The 16,471-nt window shown below is 35.4% G+C and overlaps 1 protein-coding gene across 1 annotated transcript; it reads left to right on the forward strand.

Annotated features, from left to right (window-relative positions):
* The first annotated feature begins 2,504 nt into the window (after nt 1-2,504).
* On the forward strand, nt 2,505-7,131 carry LOC143616166 (purple acid phosphatase 2-like). Its single transcript, XM_077089080.1, has 8 exons — nt 2,505-2,703; nt 2,900-3,100; nt 3,360-3,471; nt 3,568-3,797; nt 3,868-4,006; nt 4,671-4,891; nt 4,963-5,084; nt 6,778-7,131. Exons 1-8 carry the CDS (start codon nt 2,647-2,649, stop codon nt 6,974-6,976), a joined length of 1,281 nt encoding a protein of 426 aa, XP_076945195.1. The 5' UTR covers nt 2,505-2,646; the 3' UTR covers nt 6,977-7,131.
* Nucleotides 7,132-16,471: the final 9,340 nt, after the last annotated feature.

Here is a 16,471-nt window from a genome sequence, read left to right on the forward strand (position 1 = left end):
TATGGAGGCTAGAAGATGGAAATGAAGGTTTTAGGATTTTAGGGAGGTTTAAGGGTTTTATATACCCTTAGGCCTATGGACCAAATGCCCATCTCCATCCCTTATTCCATCTTTTATTGACCAAACCCACACTCTATTATTTTATTTACTCATAACTAAATATTAACACACCCTTAAGTAAATGAAATTTCTTATATTTATTATTATCAAAAGTAGGATGTTACAGATTGTTACATGTCGGGGTCATGATATGATTTAGATTGTTGTTTTCTATCTTGCATCGAGGAGGAATAGACTCGATCGAACGAACAGAGGGGAATGCTAAAAGTCACAGAGTCACACAATTAATTGGTAGGTCGATGATTAACATTTTCTTTGTTTAAATTCTGATTTAACTTAAATGATAATTAGGTTTTAGATTTTAACTAGGTCATTTAATTTAGTACGTGAGCTATTCACTGATTCATTATCTAAGCTAATCTCTAACTGATTAATTGAACCATTATTTTGTCATCGGGTTTAGTAATTTCTTTAAAAAAAACTTATAAAAAAGTTATTTAACATAAGATTATTTAATAAAATTTTCATAATTAATGGTTCATTTATTATATTTGTCTATCAATGGGTTTAATTGTCAAAAAATAACATATTTGTTCGTTAATATAGTACTGAAGAGATATAGTATCGAATCCGAGCCCAACATGAATCTGAATCCAGAGGAAGCCCAACGTCACGAGGGGAAAATGATAAAAGGAACGCATCCACATGCGTGTATCTAGACGGAAACATGCAAGAACTTGTGGAAAAGAAGGTACAACCTGGACCACCATTAATATCAGAGTTGTGCATAAAGAAACAGCAACGAAGAGAAATCATCTATATAGCAGAGGTGCACGATATGTCGTGACAAGTACGCGAAGGAGACCAAAAGTACTAAAAGGTGGTCCCCGCACAAAATGGCACCATGATCTCTATTATGACGGTTGCATTCGGAACATATCGAATATCCCTTCGACACATGGACATTTTCAAACATACACCAATCACAAAGAAACCAACTTGTTTTGGGAATTTCTTGTAATAACACCTAAAACTTTAAATTTGTTTTCATAAATGCTTATTTTGGGAAACTTCCTTGATAATAAGTTGTTTATTAGTAGTTAAATTACCAAAATAAGCATTTATAATACATATTTCTGGAATTTCTTGTAAATGACACCTAAAACTTGAAATTTATTTTCATAAACACTTATTCCGGGAATTTTCCCTATTATGAATCTATTAACACAAATAAATACATGGGGATATTTAACTAGTAAATTGTATTGTTAGATGTAGGGGTGTTCAAAGTCGGATATCTGTTTCGGATATCCGAACATTTCGGATAGTGGATTTCACTATCCGAAGTTCGAATATATCCGAAATTTCTTATATTTGTTCAGATAGTTAAACGGATATATGAAAATCTTAGAAAATAAAAGTAAAAGAAAACAATTTCCTCTTCTTAACCTTCATATCCATTTTCTTTAAACCCAAATTGAACAAACAGAATACGAACTTGTTCTTGTTCTTCCCATTTATTTCTTTTTCAGTATGTCCATTGTCTTTAAATGAACTTGAATCCAATAGAAACATTAACAATAAAACCAAGCACAATACAAGCATAATGTGAGAAATGCTTAAACGATTGAATGGCCGACGGTTACAGATTACAAGCAATCTGGACTCTAGGGGTTTCAGAAGCCACAACTTCAGTAATTTAAAATTACAAGTCAGAGATATTGTAAGGGCACCGGTCGGAGATTAAATTAGAACTGAGATTGGAACTGAGATTGGAGTTGAGAGCTGAGCCATGGTTAAATGAATTGAGCAGCTATAGATTTGTGATGGTGGCGGCCGTCAATCTACTTGTGTGAAATGTTAATAGTAAAGGCATTTTAGGGTCTTCATCATTTATACAAACATAATAAATAAATAAAATAATTAAATTTAACTTTCAAATAGTTCGGATATCTGAACAATCCGGAAATTTTCAAAATAACTATCCGAATCCGAATATGGAAATCCAGTTATCCGAATAGTTTGGATCCGGATTTTTGGTGAACTCTTAGTTTTTTTTGAACGGTAAATTAGGATTACTCACAGATCACTGGAGTATCATCACTACCAATTCAGGAGGAAACCCAATAAATCTTGGGAAAACCCACTTGTGGGATTCGAACCCAGAACCTTGTAGTCCCAAAACCTTATTCCACTACCAAGATATCACTAGGCTATAAAGCGATTAACTGACGAACCCTTAGTTAGAAGTAAAGTTTGATGCAAAGGTGTATTTGTGTGTTATCCAAAATAGAGACGCACGTGTCCGCCACTTGACCATATAACGACGAATGAGTTTTATTATACGAACGCGCACACCGAGACTGCCAGATCGCAAAATTCCCTCCCGCTATTTAAATTGGTGGATCAGATAAGTAAAGTAACATGGCTGCTACCAGTTGCCTCCGAGTCGGATCAGTTTCTCTCTTCGCTGCGGCGTCTTTGATATTAATAATAATAGGAGGAGGAGGAGGAGGTCTTCTGAGATCCTGCAATGGAGGAGTCAGTAGCAGTTACACCAGAGCAAGTAATGATATCAGTGCTGATATGCCCTTGAACAGCGATGTCTTTGCACTTCCTCCTGGCTATAATGCTCCTCAACAGGTTCTTAATTATATTTAAGCATTTGCAGGTCAACGATTTGAAGTTAGGTTGAGATAGATCCTGATCTGATTATTATTATCACATTATAAGTATACTTGTGATGATGATCTCCCTTTGATATGATTTGAATTTCTACATATCTTTCCAATTCACATTATCCCTAACCTAATGCTTTTTAATCAAAAATATATTGAAGGTTCACATTACACAAGGGGATCACCAAGGGAGAGGAGTGATTATTTCTTGGGTTACCCCAAACGAACCCGGTTCAAGTAAAGTAACTTACTGGGCTGAGAATACTAATCTCAAAAACCACGCAGTGGGAACTTTTCTCACCTACAAGTACTACAATTACACCTCACCCTACATCCATCACTGCACCATCAACAATCTTCAGGTAACTAAACTCCTTGCTTTTTTAAATGTTCAAAGCGAGTTCGGGTTAACACATATTTGAAAATACACTTTAATTCTGATTCTAAATACAAAATTATTGGATCCCTTCCTCGTTCGCTGATTTTATTTGACCCGTCTGAAATTAAACACAACCCTGATCGACCTATATATAGGTAAACGGGTTGAACTTACCACCTCTAATTTACAATCAATAACACTGTCAAAGTGGTCTGATTAGCATCATTATTCAAATTTTGCAGTATAATACAAAGTATTTTTACCAAGTCGGAACCGGAAACACGACTCGAAAGTTCTGGTTTACCACGCCCCCTGAAGTGGGCCCCGATGTTCCTTATACTTTTGGTCTTATAGGTATTGTATGATTGTATCTAATGCTTATAAGCTTGTTTGCTTAATAGTATGACTGATAAGTTAAATGGAATGCTTACTTCTTTCTTGTATCTTAAGGTGATCTTGGTCAGACGTTTGACTCAAACCGAACTTTGACTCATTACGAGTCAAACCCGGCAAAAGGGCAGGCTGTGCTTTTTGTTGGTGACCTGTCATATGCGGATGCATACCCGTTGCATGACAATAACAGGTGGGATTCATGGGGACGGTTTGTTGAAAGAAGTGTGGCTTATCAACCATGGATTTGGAGTGCTGGAAATCATGAAATCGATTTTCTTCCTGAATATGTAATTAATTTGACGCATATATTATTATTTTTGAGTTATTATTTATTTTAATTTCCATTTTTATTTGTAGGGTGAAGGTGAACCGTTTAAACCTTATACACATAGGTATTATGTGCCATACGAAGATTCTGGGAGTACATCTCCTCTTTGGTACTCGATTAAACGAGCTTCTGCGTACATAATCGTGATGTCATCTTACTCAGCTTATGGTAAGGCTAAGGGGCTATTTGGAGTTTAAGGGTGCTAAACGGGTCGCGTTTGTGGTTTGTCGGGTCTGACACGAAATGCGAACATGGGCCCGAAAATAGTGTGAAGAAATGTGAACCAGAACACGACATGAGTATTCGCGGGTTGACACTAACACAATCCGTTAGTCGATATTTATTTTTCCAATTTTAATTCTTTAAATGTTAATATTCACACCAACAAATATATATGCATGTAAAACATTTATGCTTAGATTACAAGAGTTGATATCAATTTCTCTTTTAGTTTTAATGATTTGACATAAAATACTCAGCTAATTTAAGTTGTGACAAAAACACATTTTAAAGTAAGTTAAAAAAAACAAACAGCAACCCAAACCCAACCGATTTAGTCAAAAATGTTCATGGGTCGACCTGAAACTGGCCCGAAACCATTTATACTAACCAAAACCTGCGAATTTCTTGTTATGTTCATGTTGTGTACTCGTGTTTACGATTCGAGCTGTTCTAAGACTGAAGTTACAGTAACAAACAAATTTTTGTTCAACTTGATTATCTGATTCTTCATATTATATATCTATTTACAAGAATATCTTGATTTCCAATAACAGATTGTTGTCAAATCATTTATTAAAAAGAATTAACCAAATTTCCGTCTTTTTTGCAGGAATGTACACGCCTCAATATAAATGGCTCATAAAAGAGCTACCGAAAGTGAACAGAACCGAGACACCATGGTTAATTGTGATTATGCATTGTCCATTATATAGTAGTTACTTGCATCATTATATGGAAGGTGAAACTATGAGAGTGATGTATGAACAATATTTTGTTCAGTACAAGGTTGATGTCGTCTTTTCAGGACACGTTCATGCGTACGAGCGAACGGTGAGTAATTGTCGAAGATAAATGTAAACCGGTGTGTTATTTGACTTTTTTGACTTTTTTTAATATCGCAGGAACGGGTGTCGAATATTGCTTACGATATTGAGAACGGGTTGTGTACTCCTAGATATGATGAATCTGCTCCTGTTTACATAACCGTTGGTGATGGAGGAAACCAAGAAGGATTGCTATATGAGTATGTGATTGCTTAATTTTGCACGTGGCAGTTAAAAACTGATTGTTTGGTTCGGTTTCAGGTTTTACATCAACTAAAAGCCGAAAACCTGAACTGAAGCGATTGGAACTGAACCAAACCGAAAAAGCTGATTTTAAGTTATTTATCTATACTATATATAATATACCATTGATGGGCAAACTAAGACGCTCTTTTTAAGTAATTTACAACATGTAATGCATGAGGTACAACATGAATTAGGGGCAAAAATGTCATTGTAACCTTAAATATAACGTGCATTTGCAATTTTTCAAAATAATTACAAGTTTCATCCCCTAAAATTAGTCTTTTACTTATATATTATTTTATTTTCACTTTTAACCCAACTACCCCCACGATTTTTAAATGGTCATAACTTTTCGTACGTTAATATTTTTTTAAAATAAATGGCATCATAAAAATGAGCATTTTATTATCTTTAATTTGAGTATCATATTGCTAAAGTTTTCGAAGTAAAAAAAGTTATGCAAAAGTGTTTGCGGTTTGCTTTTGATGGTTTTTTAAATTAAACCATGAGCCAACTTTACACAGTTGTTTTTGTCATCGAAAACCGAAACTAAACTCTTTCTAATTAAAACCCAACTAAACCGAACCATTACCAACAATTATGTTTCGATATAGTTTGTACTTTGATAAAAAAAATTTGAGTTTAAAATTTAAAATAAGAATTATTAATCTACATATACATTCACTTCGAACTGAACATCAACTAATATATAAAAAACCATACTGTTAGAATAAATAGAATGCGAAATCATACTATGAACAAAGATAACTTTGTTCACATAAATAATAAACCTTATTAGAATAAATAGAATACGAAATCATAACAAGAACAAAGATTATAAAAAACCATACTGGAAATTTGGTTAAATTAAAGTTGTAATAGACGAGTTTGCTCGTATTAAATAAAACTTTGGTTAACTATGTTTTAACTATGTCTAATATAGTATATCTCATACTAAATAAGTAAATAATTAGCATTTCATTATGTACGGTAAGTTTAGGTTTCAAGTTTCAACCGTGAAACCAAACTGGTGAACGATCTCACAGTTCCAAACAAAATAATAAACACGAAAAAATTTGTTACATGATTATCAAAGTATGTGTTTTCAGTTTCCCGCTTCATCGCGCGAGCACTCTTTTAGTAATTAATGAATAACAAAAGTTTTAGGTCCAAATGTGTAATAAATCAATTAATCATAATTAACAAAAAAAAAGTACCAAAATTTGAGGCCCATATTCACTATTTTGGGCCATTTTTGGCCCAAAAGTCTCAAGCCCAAATGGTAAAACCAAGATGAACCCATTTTGAACTGAACAATTTCAAGAACCCAAAAACCGAAATTTCGGTTTTTTGTTCGGTTGGAGCCCAAAACCAACCCAAGCACATTATCTGTCGCCACTAGCCGCCACAAAATAGATGCAGTGGTTGAAACAATTTTGTTTTTCTTTTTTTTTTTTGCTAAAGCAACCTGTTACAGTACGAGCTCGGTTCAAATGGAACCCATATGATACTTTTTATAAAACACCGTGCTGGCCTGTTTTGTGACTCGACCCGACCCACCTCTTTTCTCTGGCTTAGAATCTTTTATATTTTTAATTTCACTTTGATGAAAAAACGTGTTTTTATTTTATATATTTCTCGTTGCAGGATGGTAGATCCACAACCGAAGTATTCAGCATATAGGGAACCGAGCTACGGGCATGCTACATTTGAGATTAAGAACCGAACAACCGCTTATTATGCTTGGCATCGTAATCAAGATGGATACTCGGTTGAAGCCGACTCTGTATGGTTTCACAACTTGTACTGGAAATCATCACCTGATTCATCAGCTGCATCTTTCTGAGTAGAATTTGAATTATATGTCCTAATTCCACGAATGAATAGGTTCATCAACATTTTCATCATGGACCGTATGTTTAATGTAAAAATGTAAACTATGGGTGGTGTTTGGACGTGTTTGTTGTATCTGTATTTTCAAGTTAAAATAATAAAATTTAAAGGGTTTGATAGAAAGTTAAATAGTTATTATGTAAGGATGTAATGTATAGGAGTAGAGGTGAACAAAATACTCTGTTTCGGACCTAACCCGGTGTACCTGACCTGAAACCGGTTTCTACCTGTACCGGACCCGCGGGTAGGACCAGGTATATGATTTCTCTCCGGAGCCGTACCCGGAACCGACCTGGAACCAGTGGAACCAGAACCGGACCAGGTTAGGTTTTAATCAGTTCCATCCCGGTGAAGGTTGTCAAAAGCTCACACGTGTTGAATACACATGAAATACACTTGAATCGGCTGATTCGTAACGGGCACAACATCAATTTCTAGATTGATTAATATGCATGTGAAATACCCCTAGGTTCATGATTTTTAAGAAAAAAAACGCTGCTTGTTTCAGACTTATTTGTAGTTGGGTTCAAGCCCGGATCGATAATCAAACACGAAGTAAGCGAATAAAAATATAACTCAAAAAAATTGATTTCAACTCACAAACTCTAACTCGGTTTGACTTTTGATTAACCCTAACTCGGTTACATCATATTCACACTCTATAATGTCTAACCGTAACTCGGTTTATATAGGATGCCACTAAACGCAGCCACATCACATCCATTTTTACTAAACATACTCCCTCCCTCAAGTTTTACGTTAATATGATTTAGACCTTTTTGTTGTTTCTTTTGTCATTTTGTTATCTTTTATTATCATTATAATTTTTATAAAAGCATTTTTTTTCTATTTTTATTTAACATTTTTTTTCTATTTATCTTTGTTATGTATATTTAAAAGCCTTTAATAATAACATATTTTTTCTTACTTAAAAAAATGTTTTTTTAATTGTTTAAAGAACATTATTTTTCTTGTTTTAAAAAAATAATTTTTTATACTTGTTTTATTCCTTTTAAAAAGCGTTTTTTTTAAATTAAAAGATAGTATACATTCTTTTATAAAAAATCATATTATTTTTTACAAATAAAAAAGTTAATAACATACAACTTGATAAATAAATTTTGCTCATTTCTCAGTTAACACTAATCTCATGTATCCAAACCTAACAAGAAAAAATCAAATTATTTTGAGTAAATTTTATTAAAAAAATTAAAACAATAAAAAACTAGCTAGAGAAAACATACAAAACTTTTTAATACATGTGTAAAGGAAATGATGCTGGTAGTGAAAGAGATGTTTATTGAATGAGTGATTATTACAAAGAGAGTGAGCATCTATATATACAAGTGCTAAACTCTAATTACAACCAATGATAGGCCCATGGGTTTTAACCAACTACATGGGTTGAAACCCTAATATAATCTAACTAACACCCCTCCTTAAGTTGGTGCATAGATGTTAATCATTCCCAACTTGTTACAAATAAAATCTATCTGAGTTTTTCGGAGAGGTTTAGTGAGAATATTTGCAAGTTGAAAGTTTGTTTTAATATGAATTGGTTGAATGGATGGAGGATCTACTTGTGTGCCCACTACTCGGTCTCTGATAAGGTGGCATTCAACCTTAATGTGTTTCGTCCTCTCATGGAAAACTTGATTCTTGGCTATATGGATAGCTGATTGATTATCACAGTATAACCACATCAAGTCTTTAGAAGTAACCCCGAGTTTTATGAGAAGACAACGAATCCATGTTATCTCTTATGTTAAATCTGCCATGGCTCTATATTCTGATTCAGTGCTCGATCTAGATACTGTGTGTTGTTTCTTACTTTTCCATGATACAAGATTTCCTCCAACGAACACACAATATACAGTGGTAAATCGTCGTGAAATTGGACAACCTGCCCAATCTGCATCTGAGAAACCTGATACCCGACCATCTCCTTCTTCTGTGAAAGCACCCACTCAACATTGACCCTAATCAGAATATAGGATGCCAAGGCCGGGTGTGGCCTTGAGATATCTTAAGACTCGAAGCGCAGCATCCCAGTGACTGGTGTACGTTCAGCCATGAATTGGCTAAGAACACTAACGGTAAAGGAAATATCCGTTTACGTGACAGTTAAATAATTAAGTTTACCAACCAACCGTCTGTATCGCTCAGGATCCTTCATCGGATCTCCTTCCTTTGGGAGGAGCTTCTTTGTAGAAAGCATTGGGGGTATCAACCGGTTTGCAACCCAGCAACCCACATTCTGTCAACATATCAAGGACATACTTTCGTTGAGAGAGAAGTATTCCTTGTGGAGAGCGAGATACTTTTATACCAAGGAAATACCTCAATCGACCTAAGTCGCTGACCTGAAACTAAGACTGAGAAAACTATTTGAGTTTGGTGATCTTGACCTCATCATCGCCGGTGATTAGAGAAGTATTCCTTGTGGAGAGCGAGATACTTTTATGCCAAGGAAATACATCAATCGACCTAAGTCGCTGACCTGAAACTGAGACTGAAAAAACTATTTGAGTTTGGTGATCTTGACCTCATCATCGCCGGTGATTATGATGTCATCCACATAAACCTACAATAATTCTTTTCCATTTTGGTGTCTTAAAAAACACAGCATGATCGTATGCACTACGAGTCATCCCATAACACTAGAGAATCGACCAAACCATACCCTGGGAGACTGTTTAAGACCATATAGAGAACGACGCGGTCTGCAAACTTTCGAGGCCTCCTCCTCGACAATGAACCCCGGTGGCTGCTCCATATACACCTTCTCCTCAAAAACACCATTAAGAAAGGCGTTCTTGATATCAAGCTGGTGGAACAGCCAATGATTAATGGCAGCAAGGGCAATGCAAATACGGAAATATGGCTTTTCAGCAACCAGTGAGAAGGTTTCATCATAGTCAATGCCGTATGCCTGAGAGTACCCTTTGGTGACCAACCAAGCTTTTAAGCGATGTAAAGAGCCATCTGGGTGCAGTTTGACCGTGAACACCCAACGAAAACCAACAATCCGTTTCCCCACTGGAAGTGTTTCAAGTTCCCATGTATGATTGGATCTTAGAGCCCAAATTTCGTCTTCCATAGCCTGCCTCCATCCTGGATGAGCAAGAGCTATCGTCACATTTCTGGGAATTGGGTAGGAATCAAGGGTAGTGGTATACGCATGAGATTCAATAGAGAGGTGAGAGTAGGCAACATAATCCTCAATCGGATAATGAGTGCAATGTTGTGGTTTTCTGTGAAAAGCAATAGGTATATCGGGCAGTGGTGCACTAGGAGGGTCATATGCAGGTGTATCGGGTAATGATGTATCGGTTAGGGGTGTAGATTGCTCGGATGCAGGTGGAGGAGCTGAGGACATTCCGGAGTTATGGCCTGGTTGTGAATCAAGTGTCTCTGTTATTTTACCCTTACCCTGCCTAGCATATGTGAAAAGTAATGGAAGAGGTTCTGTCGGTGGGTCAGATTCAGCAAAGACCAGAATTGTGGATTCAGAGACCGAATGGGTATCATCAGTGGAATATGCCTTGAGATACCTTTCATAAATTTAATTTTGTTAAATCAAGGTATTATAAGGCCAATCCCTTTGACGGTGATTGGAATGGAAACAAGGCTGATAGGTTAAACTCCCATCAGACCAAGCCTAACATGTTTAAAAAATGTGATGGAAAATCGGTTTCAGTCATGAGACCCAAGTGGGCCTCTGGATCGAAATCATTCTGTATGTCAAAGTCCAATGTGTCTTTCGTCCGCAAACCGAAGACAAAGACAACCATTTCTATTAATAACAAAATTTTAAAACCCGAATATAAATGGTTGCCTAAGTATATGAACTGCACACCGGAAGTCAACCAGAAGTCAGACATGACACATCAACAGTTGCTTATTTTCTTATTTCATCTTTCAGTTTGAACCTAAGTCTGTTGAAATAGCTTTGCAATAACCAAATTGAGTGGACGCTATGCATGAATAATTGAATCATTTTGAGAAACTTAAGGTTTGGAGATTGGTTGAGTTACCCGTTGGGAAGAAAGCTTTAGATACAAGATGGGCTTTTCGTAACAAGCAAGATGATACTGGGGTTATCGTTCGGAACAAATCACGGCTTGTGGTTCGTGGTTTTTGTCTGGTTGAAGGTTTAGATTACATTGAAGTGTATGCTCTAGTGGCTCGTCTTGAGGCCATTCAGATTTTCTTGCCATATCCCTCTTACATGGGCTTCACCGTTTACCAAATGGATGTCAAGACAGTTTTTCTGTATGGAGAAGTAAAGGATGAGATTTACGTGGATCAGCCACCAGGTTTTGTTGACTCAAAGCATCCTACTTATGTCTACAAATTAGACAAAGCCCTCTATGGTCTTCATCAAGCTCCTCGGGCATGGTATGCAACTTTGACGGCTCATCTAATGGGGCACGGGTACAAGCGAGGAACAATCCATCAGAATTTGTTCTTTAAAGCTCTTTGAAAAAAATCTAATATTGGTTCAGATTTATGTGGAAGACATCATTTTCGGTTCCACCAGTACTAACCTATGTTTTGAATTTGAAGAAGTAATGAAGAAAAGATTCAAGACGAGCTTGTTGGGGGAGATGACGACATTTTTGGGATTATAGGTTCGTCAGAGTTCGATAGTAATTTTGCTACATCAAGGAAAATATGTCGAGGACATGTTGGCAAACTTCGAGTTCCAAGATTCTAAGAGTGCGGCGACTCTTATGGCGGAAAAACCTCTTCTTTCATCTGATCCTGAAGGGAGCTCAGTAGATCAAACGTCTATCGATCGATAATCAGATCCCTAATGTATCTCACCGCCAGTCGTCCAGACAACATGTTTGCAGTCTGTCAATGCGCGCGCTTCCAGGCTAATCCTAAACTTTCTCATTTAATTGATGTTAAACACATTTTTAGATATCAGAAAGGGCAACCGAAGCTAGGTCTTTGGTATCCCAAAAACTCATAATTTGATTTATATGCTTTTGCTGATAAAAATTATGGAGGTAATCATATTGACAGGAAATCTACGTCTGCTGAATGTCAATTCTTGGGTTATCGACTCATTTCATGGCATTGCAAGAAACAACAAACGGTGTTCACATCCACTGCTGAGGCTGAGTACGTTGTTGCTTTTGCTTGCTATTAACAGGTTATCTGAATGCAACACCAATTGGTGGATTACGGTTTGAAATTTCTTGACCCACCAATATTTTGTGATAATGATGTTGCTATTTCTATTGTTAAAAATCATGTTCAGCATTTTAAAACCAAACATATTGACATAAAAAATCATTTTGCTCAAGACTGTTACGACCGAAAATTGATTCATCTTGAACAAGTTCACACTGATAATAATGTGGCGGACTTATTTACAAAACCAGTCGGAATAGTCAGATTTAATGTGCTTGTAGGGCTTCTTTAAATGCTTCGTTTCGACGGTTGAGTCTTTTTTAGGTTAAATTTCTACATAAAAGTTTCTTTCTTTTTCTTTTTTTAAAACTTTTGCACAAATTTAGGGGCATAAAATTCAAAAATACAAAAAGAGTGCGTGTGTTTTTAAAAAAATTTAAAATAAAAAAATAATAATATTTTTTTGCACTCTCTCGCTTAATATATGCCGGTTACTTAAGTATGAGGGACATATACTTGTATATATTTGGTCATATTATCTACTTGTTGAAACACGGGATAGCCATTCACCTGAAGACTGAAAATGACTGGGGCGACTGTTGTGTGCTTTGTTTAATTCTTTCCCTTAAAATGTGTCAGTTACTTAAGTTCGAGGGACATGTGTTTTTATATGTTTGATCATGTTGTCTACTTGTAGACATACGTGATAGCCATTTACCTGAAACTGAATGTGACCGGGGCGACTGAATTTAATTTTTTTTCTAAATAACTATCTGGGAAGTTATTTGATTATTCAGTTTAAAGCTTTATAGAAGCTCAAAATATTTTCAAATGAAAATTTGATTCAACCTTTGTAAAATGATAGATAAATTGACTTTGTGTGCCTAACGTGTGAAGTTACTAGGCTAAAATGGCATTTGAACAGTCATTGATATGTATGGTAGCTTTTTATGATGCGTAAAAGTTAAATGAATATAAACTAAATTTGCTAAACTTACTGTGGAGAGTCATTTTGAAGATGTGTGCATGTCTCTAGATACATCTCTCAGAATGATAGGCCGAAAAACAATTACTCAGTCGTACACGAGCCCGTTAGTGTCTTGATCACCAAAAATATTACGTTTCTTAGTTGTTGTTTAAAAAATGTTATTATATAATATTGTGTCATAAAATTCATCTTTTAAAGCTTAAAGGGTCAACCTAGAACTACAAGGGTGGGGCATTTAAATAAGTCCCAAAAACCCTGAATGTAAGGTCTATAAGTCTGGACGGCATGTAAGTACAATGCTCAACCTTAAAGCTTTAATTAATGTGTGTATAAGAAATCTTTAATCAAGTACTAAGGGGTTGGAGTCAAATTGGGGTGATCTGGGGAAAGCCAAATACGCTTTAAGAAGAGATAAAATGCATCATAGGTCCATAAGTGATGTCCATCTAAACTTTATGCCTAATTGAACCTAATACGTATCATTGACGCTATGAAAATCATGCTAAGTATCCTAATACCTGCTATCAACCTATTTCTCTATGTCATAATAATGCTGAAAATGAAACATTGTGAAAGCATCTAAATATATCATTCCATGTTCAGATCTTTTCATAAAAGCTTGCTCGTTTATTGAAACTGAAATTTGATCCTGAAATATGTTTGAACTACTGAAGGTCGGGTGCTTAAATTACTTTATTTTGTTTTAGTTTATGTTGTCTTTGTTTTTAGTTTTTATTTGTTTTAATTTTACCTCATGTTTACTCATGTTGAAACAAATGCATTAAGAATTCGTTTTAAACATGGATCAGGCTTAGGTGTTCGGCCCATGAAATCTGATATTAGTTAATTATGTTCTCGTCCCAGTCAAATTGTCCCAATGTTTTTCTAATAATTGTGTTCTCGGCCTAGTTCAGTAACCTTTTGAAGTTTAAAAGGCATCTTTTGTGTGCATTATTGTTTATTACTTTCAAATATGCAAAACATCTAATCCTCTTATCATCCTAATCCGAAAACTTTAAACCTTTGATCACCAAAGTTATCTCGATTTCTTTATGTCTTAAAAGGTAAAAAAGCATAAATCGAAATATGTTTTCGGACCACTATTGAAAAGCAATTGAGGGTTTTAGGCTTAATGGTTAATTGAATTATGAGATGTGATTCGAAAACATGTGTATGATGAACGATTATTGTGTGTTTGAACTTGTTAAGAGTTTATCTTTAGTTGCGGGTTTTGTGTTAATGGCAATTTGGGGTTTGTGGAATATGACTGGAAATTCAAGACGAAACCCAAAGGGTTTTTAAGGACTATGATCTATGAGATCTCGGGATCATGGGTTCTCGGTGCTGGTTGAACGAATACCCATGGTCAACCAAAGAACCTTTGTGATCAACTAAAATCTCAAGAGTTCTCGGTCAAACTTTTACCGAGAACCCATCTGTTTACCCGAGAACTCGTTGTTCTTGGTGGTCTAGGGTCATTTATGAACAGTATTGGACCGAAAACGTATTTTATTGACCGAAAACTCCTTATGTTGACCCAAAACCCTAAGGTTGGAGCAAAAACTCCTTTATTTGGACTTACAACTCGTTTATTGTACCGAAAATGTTTTTAATCGGATTATTATTAATGTTATTTGGACTAACTTACAAAAGAGGGTTCATATTGTCAATGTTTATGTTTTTGGTCCCTGTACTTTGATCAACTTGTCAATTATACATGATATGAATTCTATAAGATAACTAGTTATATATTTAGGTGAATATATTTTGGTCGTGCAAGAATTTTTTTTTTTTTTTTTTTTTAACGAATTGCCTCTCTAATTCGTTATAGATTAACCACTCCACTTCGTTAACTTAGTTCGTCATCTCCATTCGTTAACTCAGTTCGTTATAAATTATCCACCATTCGTCAACCATTCACTGATTCGTTATACACTTAACGAATCAACTCAATTCGTTATAAATAATCATCCCATTCGTTATAACAGTTACACGAATGGCCTCCCATTCGTGAAGATTTCACTTCGTTATAACAGTTAATGAATCACCTTAATTCGTTATCAATCCCTTAACGAATCACCTTCACGAAATAACTTAACGAAGTACCTTAACAAATTGCATTAATTCGTCACTTTTAACTTAACGAATCAGCTTCACGAATTGCCTTAATTCGCTATGTTTACCTTAGCGAATCAACTCTTAATTCGTTAAATATGCCTTAACGAATTAACTTAACGAATTACCTTAATTCGTTAAAAAATTTCATAACGAATTGCTACAGTAGATTCGTTAAGCTTTCTTAACGAATTAGCTACAGTAACTAACGAATCAGTTGGTTGGATCTGAACAGCTCGCCGGAAAAACGTGATTTGCCGGAAAATACTGTTACATCGCCAGAAAAACTAGATCTGGCCGGAATCTGGATTTTTTGAACTTCATCCATGGTGAAATCATCAAAACACCATAAATAACCATGAAAATCTACCCGAACACTCGGATTTTCACCACGATTCCGAATATATCAACCATTAAACTTAACAACCATTAATTCAACATCAATTAACTCAACCCATATCATGCTCTTCCATGGTGAAACCTTCAATTCACCATAATTAACCACCAAAATCCACAGAAACATGAGGATTTCAATTCTAAACACAAATCCATCATCCAATTAACTTAACAATCACTAAATCATCATAAACCGAATCAAAAGTTAACATGCTCTTCCATGGTGAATCACTTAATACACCATAACTTAACACCAAATTACACAGGAAGCTCCCTCTTCCATCAATAAACACGAATTCACCAACAAATACACCAATAACACACTAAATTACTCCAGATCTGACCAAAACCCGAAGAACACGAAAAACACGAAAACTCAGATTTACCTTATTGATGCATCGAGAGCAGCTCCTGCTCTAATACCAATTGAGAGAACGTCATAGAGTCCAAGATCTAGCCGCTAATACGATACATCAACACGAAATCGATACTTTAAATATAATACTTTATTGATAATTTAGTGTAAATACATTAGAGAGAATAATAAGTTATGGAGAGGATAACTTAAACTATGTACAAGTTCTCTACTAAATTATGAGCATAAGCTCCCTATTTATAGGCTATTTACAATATATGTTAAATACAAAGACTAAACCGCCTATAACTTATTCGATCGCTACGGACACCAAAACCGTGCACTAACAGACTCCCCCTTTTCCATAGCTATCAAATACTTTATCCTTGAATACTTTAACTGCAAATCACCAGTCACAAACCGTGCACTAACACTGATCAAGCACCTCT

Source organism: Bidens hawaiensis, unplaced genomic scaffold, assembly GCF_021521415.1.
Source record: "Bidens hawaiensis isolate Kalapana, Puna unplaced genomic scaffold, B.hawaiensis_p1.1 tig00046127_1, whole genome shotgun sequence".
NCBI lineage: Eukaryota > Viridiplantae > Streptophyta > Magnoliopsida > Asterales > Asteraceae > Bidens > Bidens hawaiensis.